The sequence below is a fragment of the Apostichopus japonicus genome, chromosome 19, assembly GCF_037975245.1.
Source record: "Apostichopus japonicus isolate 1M-3 chromosome 19, ASM3797524v1, whole genome shotgun sequence".
Classification (NCBI taxonomy): domain Eukaryota; kingdom Metazoa; phylum Echinodermata; class Holothuroidea; order Aspidochirotida; family Stichopodidae; genus Apostichopus; species Apostichopus japonicus.
Window position 1 is genome coordinate 9,065,387 of NC_092579.1, and position 22,706 is coordinate 9,088,092.

The window sequence follows — 22,706 nt, forward strand, 5'->3', positions numbered from 1 at the left end:
TTCTTTTCACACGGGGAGGTTGTTTGCTCCTTTGATAATTTTCGCACACGTATCAGCGTTTGCTATACATTCTCTTATACCCAATTATGGGAGTATATGAACTGGAAAATTTCCAAAAGGATGGCGATCCTCCTGCGTTGGTGTGCTTCCTAGCTAATTACTAGTTAAATCAGGGAGTTGTAACTCACTTGTTAAACAATCTGGCTATAGGTCGGGTGGTGAGCATGAAATGATGGGTTAATGCCTAGAAAGCCACAGTTTTAGGGTAACATTAACAGCTCATATCAGGCGCGTATCCAGGGGGGCGTTGGGGGCGCCCGCCCCCCGGGTAAGGAAAAGAGGAGAGAAAAAAAGAGAAGAAAAAAGGGAAAAGGAGGGGGAAAAAAGAAAAGAAGGAGAGAAAGGAAGGGAAAGAAAAAGAAAAAGAAAAAAAGAGAGAAAAAGGAGGGAGTAGAAGATAGCCAAGACCTCGGGAAGAGAAAGAGGAACAGTGACACCATTACAGCGCTGATCCCTATTATATACACAGGGTAGCCAGTGACAGATCAAGGATTATGGAGGGCAAGGGCGGCGGAAAGCACTTTTAATCTGGGGGGGCACCGACATCAAAGGGCACTTTGCAGAAATTCGATTGGACTGATGTAGCCTGATATTTAGTACCCTTTATAACTCTTATTGTACTATCTTATTTGCGTATACACATCACTCCATCAACGCCCCCCCCCCCCCTCAAGGAAAATATGCATACTAGCACTGCAATATCCAATGTGCAAATTGGGAAACAAGGAACAAGTTTTCTATTGAGACAAATGAGATGAAATCATGCTAGTTGCTAATGTAGGAATCTTCCGAATTAGAGTTTATTTCTTGTTAATATCTTAACAAATTGTTTCCATTCGAAATAGCTTTGAGTTTGACCCACATAAATTCATTAAAAGTCAGGGGCGTAGCCAGGATTTGCTAAGTTGTATGCACGACTATCTGAGCGGAGCGCCACCATCAGTTGGCGCGGAACGTACAAGAAAATTTTTGGTTTTACAAACCCCTCAGATGGCCGGAAACGGCCCTTCCCGAGTGTTCATTCTGGTTCCCTGGCCTCTTGCTAACTTCAGACACCTCAATTTTTATGTAGAAAAAGGGCATATTTTTAACCCTGAGGAAAAGTGGGGGGCACGTGCCCCCTGTGCCCCCCGGTTCCGCCGCCCTTGACGGAGGGGGTGTGCGCCTCACCCTACCCCTTACACCGACAACTCCAGTTTTGACGTTTTTTCCCTCTCTCACTAATGTATCTACATAAATACTATATATGGTCTATCATAACGCGTGTGTGTGTATGGACGCGGACGCACAATTGTACAATTGTGCTATATGGAACCAACTGTGGCTGGTCTTGAACTCGACCGAGTCGTCGGGGAACATGACGCATCTCGGGAAGGGGGCGACCCCCCCCCCCCGAGAAAACTTCTTTATGACATCGCTAGTAATTTCAAAATAGACAATGCTTAGATGCAACTTACAAGGCCTGGGAAGTGTCATTTCCAGCGATCTGGGAGGTATTTTCGCCCAAAATTTTTCTTGTACGCTTCGCGCCAACTCATGGTGGCGCTTTGCTTAGATAGTTTGCCTACAGGCTTCGCCCCTCCCTTGGCAATTACTCACTACACGCCTGTTCGAATTTGTAAAGCAAACTGCAGATATAACATCATATCAGTGAGCATTGAAATGCATGTTCCACGATGAACAGGCTCAAAAACTGTCTATGTGTGTAGTCAAAGGCGTAGGAGCCCAATTGCACGTTCAACATACCGATGTCAATATCATATAAGCAAGCATCGGTCATTACATTGCATGGCATCGTGTTCCGCACGGTCCGTGAAAGTTGCACAGTATACCGCCGGATGCTAATGTAAACAACCAAATGTCTTATGTAGATGGAGAAAAAGCATACAGATCCATTTATGTCAAAACTCTCTTTTACAGTAGTATATAATGTCGGCCAAGCTTAGAACTTTATTTTAATTACCAAGGAGATCATTTTTAACCTATTCATTGCTATTTATTTTTTTTTGCGGGGGGGGGGGGGGGCTGCAGCCCCGCCTCCTACGGGACCTACGTCTATGTGTGTAGTGTTCGCTTTCGATATACCAGAGATATCGGAAATATCTGCTATTTTTCATATCCTTCAACCAAGTTTTATAATAGCCATTATAAGAGGTTTTAATATTTCTACACCAATAAATTAACTGTGTCGGAATTTTAGAAAATTTCCTCACCAACATTCTTCATCATACTTTCCTCTACTCGTGCAATTTTGACCGTCTATTAGGGGTTGAAGGAGGCTTTTCTATATTAGTTGTCCATAGATTGAATTTTGTGCAACATTATGGGTATGTTTTGAGGTGATTTTTATTCACGAAAAGTGTCATTTTCAAATTCTCAACAAATAATGGGCTTAAGCCTTAAAACCTTGAAAAGTGGGGCTTTCGGATATCGTGGGCCGTGACGTAGAATCACCTACAAAAGCAATGATCCATAGGACATGCAATCAGGTCGAACATGATGTGTGACTGATCACAATCTTCAAAAAGGTTATGGATGGAAAAAAACTTTTGGGAAATACTTGGTTCTCAGGCAAAAGTGTACATCTGGTTGCTCATTTTCAAGCCCAAGAAGTGCCATTTCCGGTGATCTGGGGGTTATCAAAACCACAAATTTTCTTTTACGCTCCGCGCCAACCGATGGTGGCGCTCCGCTTAGATAGTAATTTGCGCCCCCGGGGTCAGAAATTCCTGGATACGCGCCTGCATATGTATAACACTGCTACCATTATGTGCACATGTAACACACTTATAGGGCGGTGATCCTGAAAACATAACTTCAAAGCTAATACTTGCCCGTTGAGCAATTTGTCGGTGGCTAAATGGATGAAAGGTAGTCTGCATATGCCACAAATTATAGCACACTATATATAACTGCCAGAAGTTTACAAAAATTACCTTCCTTTACAAATTAAATTACCTTTACTTTCCAAATTGTTCTCATACTTTCTAAATTAACCACATAAAATGACTGAATGTTAATTTCCTCAAGGGTGGTAATACAAATACAATATTTTTTTTTTTTTTTTTATCATAGGTGACCATATTTGAATACCTGGCATATTAGGGGCCAAAACAGCAAACCTTTGGAGCGGGATATACTGGTTTTGTATTGGGGTTTAAAATCTAAACAATTGCAAGTAAAAGATTCAAAGTAAAGAACATACTTTACCAAACACGTTTTACGAGGTACAAAGTATATATTTATAAATTTGTAGTTAAGACGGTGCACTCTTTACTGCAGGAATGCGACAACTTAATAACGATTTTGCTCTCCCTTTCCTCTCTTATTCATTGCTGCAAATGTTTCTGTTGCAGCGATAGAAAGCAAGTGTAAATAAATGACACATGTTGACGCCAGAAATGTGTTCAACGTTCATTTCTATTGTAAATTTTCTATTGTAAATAATGTTATTGAACTCTGAATTCAAACAAGGAAACGTTTTACAGACATTCACCTCAAAATTAGTGGAACAATGCCACGAAGATTAATATATAGAATGAAAAACAACTTGTAGGTAGGGCCTATTGCTTACCGGCTAGATACAGACGTAACGAGTAAAATAAACATAGACAACGTATACTGCACGCAGCCGCGTAACACTATACACACACATATATACATATTATCCGTATTGGGCCAACGCTTAGGGAATTGTGCCCACGCTTGGGAAAGTATGATTGAAATATATTAGGCTAGTTGTCATAAAAAACTGTTCTAAAATTTAACAATTTGGAAGACATTGCACCATGTACAAACGAGAAGGCCCTATGAGAAAAATGCAAGTGAGACAAAAGCCTATACATCATATACTTTCTTATATTCTCTTTCAAACACTCCGACCCCCCCCCCCCCCCTCACCCGTTTAATTTTCGAAGCTGTTTACGTTGCTACGGAAGAATTAAGTTTGTGTGTCCAGTTAGGTTCAAACTTGTTATATGCAACTAATATAGGTTATGAAGAAGGATTAAAGTATGCTGTATTGGCCCATATATGCCATATATTCAAAAATGGTCACCCCTGGTCAATATTCTTAAACGGTTTATATTACCTCGTTGGAAGAAAAATTACCTCACTGGACATTCAGTCATCTTTTGTGTTCATCAAGAATGTCTGAGAACAATTTGGAGAGCGAAGACCTCCAAGGAAATTTTTTTTTTTGAACACTCCTAGCAATTATTGCTTGCTTAATTTGCGGCCAATACAGTCCACAGATACAGTCACAGATACAGACATATGTACGATTAACATATATACATAGACAACATATACTGTACGCAGCCGCATACACTACACATATACATATTGGCATGTGTGACAGTAACTTTATTGTGCCAACGCTTTGCACTATTAAAGAAGCCTTTATATTACATACTTTCTTGAATCATCACCCCCCCCCCCGACATATACATATATACACATATACACATTGGTTAACATACATGTGTGCTAGTAACTTTATTGTGCCCACGCTTAGGGAAATTGTGCCCAGGCTTGGGAAAGTATGACTGAAATATAGTAGTCTTCACAGAAACTGTTTGAAAATTAAGCGATGTAGAAGGCATTAAAACCCAATACAAACGAGTAGACCCTTTAGGAACTGCACTATTTGAGAAGCCTATATATTACATACTTTCTTGAATCCTCTTTCCGACCCCGATCCCCCCCCCCCCCCCCCGCGCCTCTTCATTTATTTTTCGAAGGTGTTGCATACGGGGAAGTTTTGGTCTCCAGTTAGGTTCAAACCTTGTTATATGCAACTACACTAGGTTAAAACCCGATACAAACGAGTTGACCCTTTAGGTACAATTCTACACTATATTACTATCATAATGAGTATGATTTATTGGTCCCATATATGCTACATATTAAAATATTGTCACCTTATGTTAAAATTCTTAAACTGTTTTATTACCACCTTGGAGGAAATTTACCTAACTGGGAAATTCAGTCATCTTGTTTAATTGTGTGTGTTTATATCAGCGAACAATATGGAGAGTGAACACGTTCAGGAAAAGACTGTTTTAAAAACTTCCAGCAATTACAGCATGCCGTAATTTGGGGCCATTACAGACTACTTTTGAGGAGTACACGTATTTGAACTCGAAGCCCCTCACCCCACAATCAATTTCCCCTCCCTAAATCTATTACACCTGATTGACTCTGCGATCAATTTCATATATAGTTTGATGATACCTATACTGACTTTTAATTTAACATATGTTGATTACATATATCAACTGAAAATTATAGTGGGGGATCATAACGAGGAAGAAACTATACCCATCAGCTTTAGATTAAAATTGTATATGTACGCTTATGAGTACGGAATTTCCGACTGTCGCACTCTAATTTTTCCGACTGTCGCACTCTAATTTTCATAAATTCTTGTTATTTGTGAGTGAACTACAATTTTCGGTCAAACTTGACCTTTAATCAGTCATATTTACCACGTTTTCCTTGTCATATTAAGAAATTGTATCTTGCGATTCTTATACTCCACCGTACAAAACTTCGTATGATTTTGAATACTCTAAAAAAAATGCCTAATAAAACTACTGTACAACGTTGAACGTATACAATTAAAACGCTCAATGCTATTCTACGGAAGCTTAATAGTGCCATCGACATAAGAAAAACTTTGCCCATAAGGTGACATTTTTCAGTAAATTGTTAAAATAACAAGATAAAATCTTATCCCCCAAAAAATACAGAAAAATGTTGGATTACTTAAACTGAGCAATTGAACAATTTTTGAAAAATGTCTTATCTCGTCAATTGGACATGTTTTTGGCAAAATGTTCAATTGTTCACTTCATCCCAATCGAGCAATTGTAAAATTTTCTGCAAAATGTTTAATTTGCAAGTTATCGTATCTCGTCAACTCAACATTTTTCTGCAAAATGTTTAACTGTTCACTTCATTCCAAATGCTCAGTTGGAATGAAGTGAACATTTTTTTACATGTGAGTGATAAATAGCCCCCCCCCCCCCAAGAAAATAATATTAAGCGCGCTAGGAAAAAGCACTCTATTTTGGGGTAGTTCACTATGTCGTCGAATATAATTTGTTGAAAAAGAAAAGTTTTCCCCTTTATTACATTAACATAGCTTTTTAGTTGGTAGTCTATGTAGCCTATCAAGCAGATAACTTATACTCATTGCTTACTCGCTAACCAGAGTGATTAATAAATTTGTGAAGTGAGGGCCAGTGGTACAAATGTACCGAAAAAAAAGTTCGGAACGAAAGTGCAGTCGCGAAAGATGGGGTGTCTGACTGACACTGACCGTATCGTTGACGAGTAGGGTGTGTGTGTGGGGGGGGGGGGGGGTTACAAGGCAGCAGTCGGAATTTTCTGGCCCCAAAACCCATCCAGTTGGAGTTTCAGCCACTACATCTCCCCCCCCCCCCTCCCTCCCACCCCGTCTCGATCATCAGACCTTACCTACGTCCCTGTGTATAATACGTAAACGACGTTCATTACTGTTTAGTTTTTACGGGACTTTATAGTAGAAATTAATAATACGTGCGACCGTGGAGCTCTGTTTATAGCTCCATGGTGCGACGAAGACTTGAACCCACGCTTATATAGAAATTCTACCCAAGCTTGGCAAAGTATGACAAGTAAATCGCAAATCCAACACATATATCCCGGTGCTATGGCAGAGTGGCGGATAAAGGCGGTGGCGTTTGGAAGCAATGCGGGTTTCTCCCACATTTGTGGTCGCTTAAGCGTCGTGAAAATAACTGGTGATTATTATTATTATTATTATAACATTTAAAAAATGTAGTAGTTTGAAAGATTATTGAACTTCCAAGGTTTATTTATATAGGTTTACTTGAGTATTCACAAATTCCAATCTCCAGTCCACAATCACGAGTATTCTTCCAATGCTCGCCCCACCCCTTCTTTTTTACGTCCTCTTCACTCATTATCGATTCATGGACAGAACTTGATAGTAATTTCTGATGAAATCTTTCTCAGTTGCATCCTATATGTAAACTGAATATTCCGTTGTTTGCACATATGTCGAAAATGATTTATATCAAAAAATTGGCAATTGGCATGCAAATATATAATAGCTAAGATAGTCATGTGTCCGTTATATAATTCCATTAAAGAATTGCATACCTGAGACACGGAAGTATTATCCTGTGAGGGTACCGTAATACATTCATGCTTGAGACACATGCAAGTCTTAAATAAACAGAATAGCAAGTCCCAAACATATACCCTTAGCCTAGTGGCTAGAGTGTCCGCGTACAGACCGGGAGGCCCGTGGTTCGAATCCCGGTGGAGGCTGAAAGTTTTTTCACTGTTCTTGATTTTGCAACTCATTACGATTTTCATATATATAGATAGATAGATAGATAGATAGATAGATAGATAGATAGATAGATAGATAGATAGATAGATAGATAGATAGATAGATAGATAGATAGATAGATAGATAGATAGATAGATAGATAGATAGATAGATAGATAGATAGATAGATAGATAGATAGATAGATAGATAGATAGATAGATAGATAGATAGATAGATAGATAGATAGATAGATAGATAGATAGATAGATAGATAGATAGATAGATAGATAGATAGATAGATAGATAGATAGATAGATAGATAGATAGATAGATAGATAGATAGATAGATAGATAGATAGATAGATAGATAGATAGATAGATAGATAGATAGATAGATAGATAGATAGATAGATAGATAGATAGATAGATAGATAGATAGATAGATAGATAGATAGATAGATAGATAGATAGATAGATAGATAGATAGATAGATAGATAGATAGATAGATAGATAGATAGATAGATAGATAGATAGATAGATAGATAGATAGATAGATAGATAGATAGATAGATAGATAGATAGATAGATAGATAGATAGATAGATAGATAGATAGATAGATAGATAGATAGATAGATAGATAGATAGATAGATAGATAGATAGATAGATAGATAGATAGATAGATAGATAGATAGATAGATAGATAGATAGATAGATAGATAGATAGATAGATAGATAGATAGATAGATAGATAGATAGATAGATACATAGATAGATAGATAGATAGATAGATAGATAGATACATAGATAGATACATAGATAGATAGATAGATAGATAGATAGATACATAGATAGATACATAGATAGATAGATAGATAGATAGATAGATAGATAGATAGATAGATAGATAGATAGATAGATAGATAGATAGATAGATAGATAGATAGATAGATAGATAGATAGATAGATAGATAGATAGATAGATAGATAGATAGATAGATAGATAGATAGATAGATAGATAGATAGATAGATAGATAGATAGATAGATAGATAGATAGATAGATAGATAGATAGATAGATAGATAGATAGATAGATAGATAGATAGATAGATAGATAGATAGATAGATAGATAGATAGATAGATAGATAGATAGATAGATAGATAGATAGATAGATACATAGATAGATAGATAGATAGATAGATAGATAGATAGATAGATAGATAGATACATAGATAGATAGATAGATAGATAGATAGATAGATAGATAGATAGATAGATAGATAGATAGATAGATAGATAGATAGATAGATAGATAGATAGATAGATAGATAGATAGATAGATAGATAGATAGATAGATAGATAGATAGATAGATAGATACTACTGTGTAAATAAATCCCCCAAATTCTCATTAAGTTGGTTTGTTGAGTGCCTCTTCCATAAAAACCACATGATTTGAGGTTTAACCCCATTATCAGTGTAAATACTATATGATATAGCATTTCAAGATAAAGGTTTGCGCGTATAATCAACACCTTTTAGTACAAGACGCACGCTCTCTCTTTTGTTTTGGGTACCGAAGATTCTATTAATCACAGTAGTCACTTATTATTTCCGATTTCTTAGAGTTTCGAGCTTTATCAGCAAAAATCAGAAGAAAAAAAAAACACCAATTCTCAGAAGATTATTTCTAATATCACGCATGTGCACGGGAACAGCTACATACGATTATTCTGATGAAAACGCTGAGTATGTAATCAACAGTTTCATTTCGTTGCGGATGCCAGGACAACAAGCAGAACGGACAGTGTGAGTTAAGCTAATGTAGCCAACTTTTACTATTGAGCGGCTTACATATGTTACCTCGAAGCCTATATGCTTAGTTTCGCCGGGCATGCATATGCGCTAGCCGCTAACGGAAGGATAACGTACTATACCGGTAATTTGTTGAGTTTTGTAAGGAGTTATGTGTTGAGACTTTGACTTCACGAATTTAATCTGGTAAGTTTAAAATATGATGATGTATTTGAACACACCAAAACGGAACGGTTTGAGGGTATATAGGCAGTGTTAATCCGATCCGTATGCAGAGTACCAATTCTAGGATAAGCCTATAGGTCGGTTCAACCTTCTGGAACTAATGGGAACTAGGAATGCATTTGTCTGAGAGAGTTTGGTGTCAGAGTTTGTCATATTAATTTTGCCAGAAGTACTAACTAGCAATATCTGACAAAGTTGTCCAAAATGTGTCAAAGTGTAGGCCTAAACAATTTTTAAATTTGTCTCTCACATTTTGTTCAAAATTGGAAACTGAAACTAAAGTACAATGAACGTATTTTATTGTAGCGCAATATAGGTTTCTAGTGACTTCTACGAGTTGCGGGCATGTCAGGTAGTAATTAACAATTATTATACATGCACATACGCATACACAAAGATGAATAAGGCAACCATTAACATGTTTATGTTAACAGACATATGAGTTCAAGTTTGGAAACAATGGATACATAGTGAAGGTTAGCCATTTAAAATTTCACTTCATTACCATTCTAATATCGATTGTCAAACACAAAATGAAAATCGATGGGTTCATCGCCGTCCGCAAGTTGTTGAAAAGAGGGTGTCGGCTGTTATTATTAGACAATTTGAATAAATACCTATTAAGTGTAAAGTGGGATGGAGAGACCATTGAAGAGCTAAACCTATCATACGGAAATGTAGAAAGTCTCAAAAAAGATGTGGTCTGAACAAAGTACGGTATTGAAATACTTTTAATAATGGAGCTGCTGATGTTGTTGTTGTTGTGAAACTTTGTTCAGCCAGACCTAGATAAAACAACTGGACAAAATTTGGAAATGACAAAATAGTCATCTCCGCACATGCGGCATAACACGAAAGATTGCCAAGCGAAGGACTTAAAGCATCTATTTGCTTTGGAGTCGGTAAATTTGCGATGCTATGTGATACTGAAATCATATATGCACGAATTGTCAAGTTTCAGGAAATGGAGAAAGAGGGGGGGGGGGGAGTGATGGGGTGGGCAGAGAGACATTTCTACTGGTTCCTTTTTGTATTTTGTTGACTTTTGAAAAGGGTCCGTGCATGCGATGATATCTCTATAGAATTGTATGCAATTATGTATTACATACCGTTTAATTCACAACCATTTAGCGTTAGGCCATTTGGCAATTGTAGAGTTATTAACACTCGGTATAGGTTTCATGAAATGTTTGGAAACTAAAACAACAAAGATGACTCAAATGGCTGTTTTAAATACGGAAGTATACATTGAAACGTGCAGCGCTTTCGCGTCGGCTTTTTATATATAAATGACACGAGTTACACTTGTAATCTTCTATAGTAGGCAATAAGTATTACCCTGGTAGGTCTCAGGAGAGCATTCTTTTCAGGAAAAGTCACGGAAAACCAAATAATTTGATCCACTCTCAACCTTCTCGAGTCCCCTTACAATCGAGACTTTAACCTTGTGACAATAACGGTACGTGTTAATACACATGCCGGGGTATTACTAGTCCCTTCGAAGGCCCGGTTAAAGGTTGTGGAGCGATCTACTGTTAAGAACTTATATGATACACATGATCTAGTTTCGCATAACTGATTACTGTACACAGTCCAAGTGCTACTTCACTATTTACAGTTTCAGAAAAAAAAAATCGTTATTGCTCCAGGTAGGTGCTTTTTAAACATATGATCTAGTTTCGCATAACTGATTACTATACACAAGTCTAAGTGCAATTTCACTATTTACAGTTTTGTAATAAACAACCTTTATTGCTCCAGGTGCTATTTTACTATTTACAATTGCTAAACTGATACCATTGTTTGCAATTTGTCTGGATATCTCTGTGGTAGTTAGGCTAAACAGGCTAAACAAAGCGAGCGTGTACTCGGAAACCGAAGGAATCTAAATGTGTTGCTTGGTAAACAGATTTATGATCACACGCCACATCACGCCATATCTTACGATTTCAGTTATTGCTATTGGTAATATGTAAATAGCAGCACCCTGAATATATATATATATATATATATATATATATATATATATATATATATATAAATATATATATATATATATATATATATATATATATATATATATATATTTATTGTCAACTTCTGTTGAACTCAGCGGTGATGGCTGTGCTAACCACTACATACTTATCCATACTTATTCTACCGAAAAACTGTTCTGAAGCTATAAACTGCGGAAGACTAAGGAAGAATTAATTGTCAAAGTTTGCAATATCAGAAAAGTTGATTGCAATGTAAGATTTTTTCTTTTCCCTATCCCTAATAACACACTGGGCTATGCCTTATCAGTAAGCTGCATGAAGAGAGGCCATAGTTGGTGCCCATTATAGAAATTCTTATCACGAATACACAGAACCTAATTATATAGACCGGCAGCCCAGTGCACTTTGATCAAACGAACGAGGTACCAATATCTGAGTATTGGAACATTTGTGGAAAAACCCAGTATATCCAAAAGTGGATGTCTGCCGTGGTCGCTCTGCTGCATGTGGCCCCTGGGGCCGGTTAAAGGGGGCCCAAAAATGCATCTGATCAAACGAACGAGGTACCACTTGAAACCAATGTCAACTTAATGCATGAATGCCACATAGTACTGAATGGCCCATGCCAGACAAATTTTCTGCTGCAAAGGGCCCGCCAGACGCCCAAGAAGGGCCCCTAAAAAAATGCATCTGATCAAACGAACGAGGTACCACTTGAAACCAATGTCAACTTAATGCATGAATGCCACAAAGTACTGAATGGCCTATGCCAGACAAATTTTCTGCTGCTAAGGGCCCGCCAGACGCCCCCAAATATGGCCCAAATGCCCATTAGCGTAGCATTGACCCAGATTAAATATGCAAGGTACCGGTTTGGAATGTTCGGGTTGATCTTACAGACTATGGAAATCATCATGCCAGACAAATTTTCTGCTACAAAGGGCCCGCCAGACGCCCCAAAAGGGCCCATGTCACGGGTAAGGTAGAACTGTTCGCTGGACAACGTAAATACTCGAGGCGGATGGCGTGTGTCTTTTCTGTGAGTTTTATTTACTCCTCGTAACCAGGGGCAAAAACCGGAATTCGGTCAGTTTCCGGCTTTTACACGTTTCGGTACGTCCTTTACGATATATGACAAGATATATATATATATTGCTACGAATTCACCAGCGGGGAACTGAAGTTGCCCCTACATATACTATTGGTAGAATAGTGAACTACTGCGGGCTAACGTCGCCCAACGGACATCGTGTCCAACTGCAACTAGTAACTGCTCTGGTGCACCCAGCACCCTTGCACCAAGTATACTATACCAAACACGAATACCACGCCCTGACCTGCTTACCCGGCCTATTCATACCAACCCTTTACCTGCATTTTATGCAAATTAATCTAAACAAAGACTTGTACAAATTCCCTTGATGCCCGTCGAGCAATCGGTGAATTAAACAAAGCATATACTAGAATGTCGTATGTTACTAATTTGAACTTCGTGAGCAAAACAGACAACAAATGAATATTCATGAGTAAATTTATACAGCTGCACGATAGTCGTTAGACTTGCGTCAAGCATACTCGTGACAGCCCATAAAAATGCATTTGATCAAACGAACGAGGTACCACTTGAAACCAATGTCAACTTAATGCATGAATGCCACAAAGTACTGAATGGCCCATGCCAGACAAATTTTCTGCTGCTAAGGGCCCGCCAGACGCCCCCAAATATGGCCCAAATGCCCGTTAGCGTAGCATTGACCCAGATTAAATATGCAAGGTACCACTCAAAATCGGTTTGGAATGTTCGGGTTGATCTTACAGACTATGGAAATCATCATGCCAGACAAATTTTCTGCTACAAACGGGCTAACAGACGCACTAAAAAAGGGCCCCCAAATGGGCCATGATCAATCATAGTTGGTACCACACAAAACCAATATTAAATGCAAAGGTACTTTCCACAGAGTAAAGAACTGCCAATGCAAGACAAATTTTCTTCTGCATAGGTCCCACCAGATAGAAAGTATAGGTGGCCCAATGCGGCCCTGTATGGGCCTAATGAATTGTATATCGATGCAGACTATATGTGCCTTGTGACATGACATTTGTAGCATTCCACAGAGTAAAGAAATGCCAATACAATACAAATTTCCTTCTGCAAAGTGCCCACCACATGTAAAAAAAATTATGCAGTTTAAATAGTTAAGATACCACAAGAAACCAATCTATAACAATCAAGAACATCCTGAATTATTCAAATTCCTTCCCGTTACATAGGCCAATGGAATAATGAGATTAGTATACTAGTAGGTGTATCAATTACTGAACATTTCATTGAGCAAAACAAAAATGACGCGAACTCAGTCTTTGAGGGAGATCCTGACAGTTATAATGCATTCTCAAATCCATTCTTTTTCCTTTTATCCATTCTTTTTCCTTTTATCCAGTCAGTACTTTGTATCGTGAGCAGTGTTTAACTTGGCAGTTGCTTTGTTTCGCTGGAAACACTGGAGCAGATTAAAATCAGTTTATGTATTGTAAATAGGGGCGTAGCGAGCGGGGGGTGTGGGGGGTGTCACACCCCCCCCCCCCAATAATTTGGTCGCTGTCGGCAAATTTTGGGACTGTCGGCAAAAGGAGAAAAGGTGAAGAGAGCGGAAGGGGAAGAAAGAAGGAAAGCTGAATAGAGAAAAGGAGAACGGGAGCTTCTTCCGTGCCAAATTTGACTTAAAATATGCACCAGATTGCATCTAAGGACGTTTCAAAACTAAAAATTTTCCAAAGGGGAGGGGTAGACCCCCTACCCTTAGACCCCTCCCCCATGTCAGTCACCACTTCCAGATCCGTCGGCAAATCAAATTTGACTTAAAATATACACCAGATTGCATCTAAGGACGTTTCAAAACTAAAAATTTTCCAAAGGGGAGGGGTAGACCCCCTACCCTTAGACCCCTCCGCCATGTCAGTCACCACTTCCAGATCGGTCGGCAAATCAAATTTGACTTAAAATATACACCAGATTGCATCTAAGGACGTTTCAAAACTAAAAATTTTCCAAAGGGGAGGGGTAGACCCCCTCCCCTTAGACCCCTCCCCCATTTCAGTCACAACTTCCAGATACGTCGGCAAATCAAATTTGACTTAAAATATGCACCATATTGCATCTAAGGACGTTTCAAAACTAAAAAATTGCCAAAGGGGAGGGGAACACCCCCTCCCCTTAGACCCCTCCCCCATTTCAGTCACCACTTCCAGATCCGTCGGCAAATCAAATTCTCCACACCCCCCAACGAAAACTCCTTCGCTACGCCCCTGATTGTAAATAAGAAACCCCAAATCATTTTGTATCTTAAAACAAAGTTTAAAATCTTGAGAAAGAACGCTTAAGTGTCATCTTAAGACATACATGTAGTCGAACAAAAGAGATTGTTTTGTTTCTTAAGCTCAGACAAAGAAACAATTATCAAACAATGGTGAACATGCTTTATAACGTGTACTTAACGATAAAGGTTTGGGTTGAAACTGTCCAATATGGTTTTTAAAAGATACATAATTGAAGCATAGAAATGTATATGTACCTTTATGCTAGGTACACTCTTTAAAGGACTTAAAATGCTAAGATTGAACAAACAAATACTGATATCACCACGTATGACTCCATTCCTTGATACAAAATATAAAATGAGTAATTGGTCTATATTACTCCATCTTGGTCTTTTAGAACTTCCATCATTACACTAATTCAATTCGAATAGCTTGTAACAAGTCCAACAAATAGATGTGGCATCCATTTTTCAGAAATATGTATGCTAGATGAGGGTTTTTGTTTTTATCTACAGGCGCGTAGCCAAGGGGGGCGAAGGGGGCAGCCGCCCCCCCCCCCCCTTGAGCATATTTTTTTATTTTTGTTTTAATGTTTTTATGATATCGCTAGTATTTTCAAAAGAGAAAATGCTAAGATGCAACTTACAAGGCCTGGGAAGTGCCTTTTCCAGCGATCTGGGAGGCATTCTAAGCCAAAATTTTCTTGTACGCTTCGCGCCAATTATGGTGGCGCTACGCTTAGATAGTTTTCAATGCCGAATCTATAGTTTCGCCCCTCCCTTGGCAAATTCCTGGCTACGCGCCTGTTCATCTATGAAGGAATCTTTTACCTTTCAAGAAAGTCATCTTGCTAGTTTAAAATGTACTAAAATCATAATTGGCAAAGATAGTAACAAAAGATCACTATGTGATTACTCTGGACATGACACATGTTAGGTTCGAAGTATAAGAACTGAGAATTCATGTCTCTTGACAGTGATTAAACACTGGAGTGTGTGCATTGTAAAAAGACACTGCTTTTGCCATTCAGACAGATCTCAAAAGAATCATTAGTAAGTTTATGAAAATTAAGTATTCCCATGAACTTGATTCTAAAAAGACAATGGAAGCTCAAATCTATGTTTCATTGTCGGAGTCATCACTCCAAGATGGTTCAGTACTTGAATCATCGGCATCAAACTCGGGAGCCACGTCTGGTCGGCTACTTTGAAAATCTTCGCTCAGTTCCCCCTCTTGGAATAGATGATCTGGGAGAACCGGTCCCTCAAACCAGTCAGGGCTGTAGCACCCATTCTTGCTCTTCCAACCGTAGTTCTGTGGATCCAAGCCAGGCAAGACTCTTCCTCAGAGTGTTAGAATTATAATGTGGGGAACTGTAATTTTTGCCGAGGCCAGCAAATCCCAAAATATTTAGAGGCTTAGGTGAAAGTGTTATCTTTATTTTGCTTAGAGCAGCGAATAGCTAAATAAGATAAAACACTGGTCTTGTGTACAGTAACTCCAATTTATGCTGGAAACAATATACTCATGAGCTTGAAATGTCATGTTACAAGGCACATATATCCAATTCTTTAGGCCCATATATAGGGCCACACTGGGCCACCTATTCTTTCTATCTGGTGGGACCTATGCAGAAGAAAATTTGTCTTGCATTGGAAGTTCTTTACTCTGTGGAAAGTACCTTTGCATTTAATATTGTTTTTGTGTGGTTCCAAACCGGTTTTGAGTGGTACCTTGCATATTTAATCTGGGTCAATGCTACGATAATGGGCATTTTGGGCCATATTTGGGGGCGTCTGGCGGGCCCTTAGCAGTAGAAAATTTGTCTGGCATAGGCCATTCAGTACTTTGTGGCATTCATGCATTAAGTTGACATTGGTTTCAAGTGGTACCTCGTTCGTTTGATCAAATGCATTTTTATGGGCCCTTTTGGGGCGTCTGGCGGGCCCTTTGTAGCAGAAAATTTGTCTGGCATGATGATTTCCATAGTCTGTAAGATCAACCCGAACATTCCAAACCGGTTTTGAGTGGTACCTTGCATATTTAATCTGGGTCAATGCTACGCTAATGGGCATTTGGGCCATATTTGGGGGCGTCTGGCGGGCCCTTAGCAGCAGAAAATTTGTCTGGCATAGGCCATTCAGTACTTTGTGGCATTCTTGCATTAAGTTGACATTGGTTTCAAGTGGTACCTCGTTCGTTTGATCAGATGCATTTTTTTAGGGGCCCTTCTTGGGCGTCTGGCGGGCCCTTTGCAGCAGAAAATTTGTCTGGCATGGGCCATTCAGTACTATGTGGCATTCATGCATTAAGTTGACATTGGTTTCAAGTGGTACCTCGTTGTTTGATCAGATGCATTTTTGGGCCCCCTTTAACCGGCCCCAGGGGCCACATGCAGCAGAGCGACCACGGCAGACATCCACTTTTGGATATACTGGGTTTTTCCACAAATGTTCCAATACTCAGGTATTGGTACCTCGTTCGTTTGATCAAAGTGCACTGGGCTGCCGGTCTAATATAGCCTATGAAAGTTGTCAGCGTGCTACATTCCCAGTGGTTTGTAAGATAAACCCGTCACATCGCATATAACCTATGACCTATGAAAGTAACGGACGAATTCCATCGCATGAAAGGTAGGGTTACTTTCTCGTTTTCAAGAAAAGAGCTTGCGACTTTCAAAACAGTCAAAATATCCATTTGGATGAGTTCACTTACTGTAATTTCATACTCAGTGAATACCCTTCTGTTGACAGAAGACTCCAACCCCCCCCCCCCCCCTTCACAACACACATTGTCCCCGTTTTCGTGTTAACAATTAAATACCACACACACGCACATACAAAAAACTATAACAAAAAACTAACCAATTTAAACAATGCAAAACCTACTAAAAACCCTTTCACAATAGGCTTACTCAAGATGTGCTTTGTAACAATTTCTTCTGTATATCGTACATGTGATGTCTTTTGATTTGGAAAAATATGCTTGCAGATTCATTTTAATATTTCTTCTTTCGTTTCCGTGTATTGCCGCCAGACAGACGGGTGAAACCTTGGATCTACCGTAGGTACTTTAAAACAACATCTGACATTATGACACGTGACCGCCAACCAGAGAATCATCTGTCTATATTATGTTAGGAGAGTTACAATCGATGAACGATTCGTGCAGCATGTGTACAGAACAACATTCAGCGTTTTCAATATTAAAATGAAAGTGTGTCGTTTGAATAATGGGCTTTCGATATAGATTGTGGGCAAAGGTTATCTTATTTATTGTGCTAACCTGCGATGCACAAATAGTCAATGAATGTAGCAAATTCGTAAGCGTTAAGGTATGGAAATACCGGCGACAGTTGTTAATTCATCATTCCAACCTCTGGCTTCGAGAGGTAGCTGCTTGGGAGGCTTCGCAACCTTACGCATTCGTGTTACGAGAAGCCACGGACGGGGAAAGGTCATTCCAAGGTATATACGACGAAAACATGACGTTACGTAGTTGTCAAATAACCGACGAATACACGGAGGAAGGAAATACGAGGCTCATATCTGACATGCGGCACGAATGCAGACAAAAAGCAATTAAGATTGGTAAAGAACCTTCCGACTTATTCGAGAAACTTTTAAATAGTAGTTCACATTCAGCGAGTACCTTCGACGATATTCATAAATTATTGAACGATGGTGACATTTCTTATGAACTCAAAGATCATGAAGATGGATCTCCCAACGATATGTACGACGATAAGGTACGGGTATCCGAACAACCGTCGGAAGCCGAAGACGGACCGAGTATCGAGGTTTATCGATATTTAACGAACGCCGTTCCATCCGGTCTAAGAAACCTTTTAGATTTCGAGGAGACTGTACAAATGTGCAATGCACTTAATATAGATATCATCAATAGAAACATGGAAGATGTTTCTTCGTTGACTTCGTGGCTTCCGAAGTCACTCCGGGAAATCCCGAGAACTGTCCGAAAACGGTTAGAAGCAATCGGCATCGTAGACGAAGAAGAAGAGGAAGAAGATATGAATGACATCGTTGAAGAAGATGATGACATGATTATCAGCGGAGAGGATGATGATCACCACGAGAGGCAGAAAAGGGGCTTGTTTATGTTCCCCGGTACCCTATGGTGCGGCACGGGTAACAGGGCTCCTACCTACGATGCCTTGGGCATGTACAATAAAACGGATGTGTGTTGTCGGGACCACGATCATAGCACGGAGGATATGTCTATTAGCAGCGGAGCGACGAAATATCACTTTACGAATTGGAATATTCTTCCTATCATGCATTGTTCTCAGGATAAAAGGTTGGTGATATTTGCGTGATTTGATGATAAATAAAATGCTACATAAATTGGGCTGGGATTTTTTTCTCTAGGGGAATGTAACTTTTGGTAAACATGTGACTTCTCAGGATAAAAGGTTGGTGATATTTGCGTGATTTGATGATAAATAAAATGCTACATAAATTGGGCTGGGATTTTTTTCTCTAGGGGAATGTAACTTTTGGTAAACATGTGACTTTTTATCGATGTGGTTTTAGTTGTCAGTAGTACTACTATACTTGTTGCATTTGAAAAAAAAAGAATGAATAGGACTTGGAGGGAAGTATATTTTATTTGTAAGACGAAACTATTGATTCTTTACACACTATCTGTAAGCATATAGACGATTCTGAGCAATCTTCATATGTCACATTAGTCACATTATGATTAAGATATTTTCACACAGTACTGAAGAAAATTTGGTTAAATTCCCAAGAATTATATTTGGCCTAAAAAAGGAATACAAATCTAGAGATCACTACCAAAGCTTGAAGCACATTTTTATTTTTGTGAATCGACTCTGGATACATCAATGTTTCTAACAATGCAGTAATACCAAGGAACATTTTGGGTATTCGTCTCACAGCTGGCAACTGAGAAAATCTAATGTACCTGTAAAACCTTAGTCATATAACGAAATAAATAGCTTCGGTGATCCAGATAAGAAAAGAAAATGTCTATAGCGACGTAGTGTACCGAGTGTTGTATCAAATATCAATAGTCCATAAATATATAAGTATCTTAATAATCCATCTAAACAACTCCCCGCCGTCCGCCACCCGCCGCCGGTCGCCCGTAGCCCGCCGTCCACCGCCCGCAGCCTGCCACCCGTTTCCCGTCTTCCCTTTTTGGAATGGTTTAGAAGCATATATTCGCACTTATACCTCCTCATCTATCCCCTTTTTTCTCGTTTTCTGCAGATTCCACAAGTGTCTCCGGCAAGTGAAAAACGAATTTGCTTACGAAGTAGGGAGGGCATACTTCAACGTATTTGACGTTAAATGTTTCGTCATTCGGAACAGAAAACAGTGTGTGGAGAGATTTTGGAACTTTTTAAAGTGTACAAAATATCGAAACCTCCCAACTGCATGTCTTCGGAATGCGCAAATATTCCCATCACAAAAATACGTTTGGCCTGTCTAGCGTTCCATGAGAAACATACTTTTGGTTTTGTCGGCAATTCACTTTCAAAATTCAGCAAATTCTTGACTATACTGTCATTAGCTTTATTGTTAAGAAGATCAATTTTATGTGAAATCGTAGTCGCGTTCGCAAGGGATGGGGTGGGGCGCCTGTATCCCCCAGCTTCCCTCGTCAGTTGGGGGATAGTTCAGTTGGGGGGGGCGGTCCAGTCGGAGAAGAATTAGACCTCTTCTCGGGGTATAAACTCCCTTTTACAATATCATATGTGAATTCATGAATATTTGTTAGGAAACGTTTAGACCTCATTTAACACCCCTATATAGTTAATATTCAACATAAACCTCCTCAGAGTGCACCATTTGAGGTCAAATTTGTACTGAGAAGATTCCCCCGCACACCTACATAAGAGTCAGCTTCAACGACCCAAGGCGGGACCCCCCCCCCCTCTTCGACAGAATCCCTCATTTGCCTCTGGCCGGTTCACAAGGTTCATGTCCCAAACTTAATCACGCGGGAGGGGGAAGTGATTAAGTGTCCCGCTTACCTTTGCATTGCTGTGACGCCACTGTGACGTCGGACTGGTTGTAACCGACTCTAAAGAATTACATAGTAACTTGTACGTTAAACGAATGAATACTCTATTTCATGTTGTTATTTTTCTGCAGTGTTCGTCCGCAGTGTGCAATTTACATCGTAAACATATGTGTGCTTTCATCAAGTAACATGCTTTGCAAAATGATGCCATCTCGCTGTGTGAATTATTTTAGAAATTTTAAAATTTTATTTCGAACTTTTGATTGCTTTATCTGAAACTTTTTACGTTTATTATTTCATAACATTCCACAATGCTTGCGACATTACGGATGCTTACGTCCGTCATTTATTATAACACAGAATTCTACATTTCCAAAATTAATATTTTTCTTGCAATTCGAAATTTTTAACGTTTATGATTGTCGAAAATGTCTACGTTGTATCTCGATATTTAATGTTTTACCTCGATAAACGTGTTTTTTTTTTAGTAAAGAGGCATCAGGTTTAGTGATTTAGTGATTTTAAACATTTGTTGTGAGACAGATGGTCTAATCTCTTTAGACAGAGATATACTACAAGGAATATAATGTCACACAAAAATTTGAGTCAATATTTTCATGTCTTTTATTCCCCACATCTATTTACATAGGCCTTTATGCATTGATTTCTGTATATATATATATATATATACTACTCTATGCCAATCAGTAACCAGAGCAGGTCCATAGTCACTGGGGCATTCCGGTTCTGCGAATGGACGCTCTTGAGCATGCGCAGTGTAACATCATTATGCATAAGCTTAATCGTGCACTATAGATGAAAATTCATATCCTTCCCTCGCTGTACTTACGAAAACAATCCGTTGATGCGGGTACGCTACTGTAAGCCGTTGTTTGACATTAAGTTTTGCAGCCACTACGATGATACGTTGTGTTATATTTACTGCATAGCCGGTCTGTGTATTAATTTGGACTTATCGTACACCTAATTGCACATTCATACTTAAATTTTTAATTATTATATTTATATTCACCAAATTGTTAAATATAGATACCCATCTCAAAAGAAGCCTAATAAGCTACAGTTCAAGCCACACAGTAAAAGCACTCATGCACGTTCACACGCCCTCGCAAACAAATTTAAGATGGCCAGAGGTTATATTATCTTAACTGTTATCAGCGATTCACTGTTTAAGCAACAGATAATAATTACCTTCTAAAGAACTGTCCGTGGGAAATGACCTGAACAGTAAGAACGGTGTTCATAAAATTATATATATACCACTATAATATCGTGACTTGCATAACGTGGGCAATTTGTTACAGAGATATTGCTATGTTTTTTGTGAATAATTAATTTAAATTAATGAAGACAAAAACCCTACCATCATTGGCCAATGTGATAAAGATAACTTTCTTGAACAACTTCTCTAGATACAGCTAAGAAAAAACTTGTTCCATTTCAAGCAGATATTATAGATTTAATGATCCATCACACACAACTTTGAAATACTTACACTAGCTTGATATCTCCCAAAACCCTATTCCAGTTTAAGCAGATATTATAGATTTAATGATCCATCACACACAACACTGAAATACTTAAACAAGCAGTTCATATCTCCCAAAATGAACAAGATTTTTCTTAGCTGTTTTGGGGGAGTTCTTCATTGCAAGGACCTCTGTCATATAGGTAAAAGTCGATGGTTGGGTTTGTGTCCCTATATCAAGGGCAGAAACTTAAAGATCCTGCACTGAAAACTTAAATTGGTTCACCGACTAACAAAACGTTAGTCCATCTGGTGCCTCTCCCGACTAACATAGCCTTAGTCAGTTGCTATACCGACTAATTTATTCCTTAGTCAGTTGGATTTCTTAGTCGGTCAGCTTAGTCCGTCAGCTTAGTCGATCAACAATTTCTCAGTCGGT

General features: G+C 38.8%; 2 protein-coding genes across 5 annotated transcripts in view; both read left to right on the plus strand.

Annotated features, from left to right (window-relative positions):
• LOC139960667 (uncharacterized) overlaps positions 1-22,706 on the plus strand; it is a 104,548-nt gene that overhangs the window by 40,013 nt on the left and 41,829 nt on the right. The gene's annotated exons all lie outside the window — the stretch shown is intronic.
• Positions 8,973-21,307, plus strand: LOC139960274 (uncharacterized). 4 transcript variants are annotated; one of them, XM_071958526.1, is made up of 3 exons: positions 8,973-9,409; positions 17,803-19,083; positions 20,022-21,307. In XM_071958526.1, exons 2-3 carry the CDS (start codon positions 17,999-18,001, stop codon positions 20,242-20,244), a joined length of 1,308 nt encoding a protein of 435 aa, XP_071814627.1. In that variant the 5' UTR covers positions 8,973-9,409; positions 17,803-17,998; the 3' UTR covers positions 20,245-21,307. The 4 variants fall into 4 exon arrangements, with proteins under 4 accessions (XP_071814627.1, XP_071814629.1, XP_071814630.1 ...); XM_071958528.1 differs by having other exon boundaries at positions 17,807-19,083; XM_071958529.1 differs by having other exon boundaries at positions 8,973-9,217.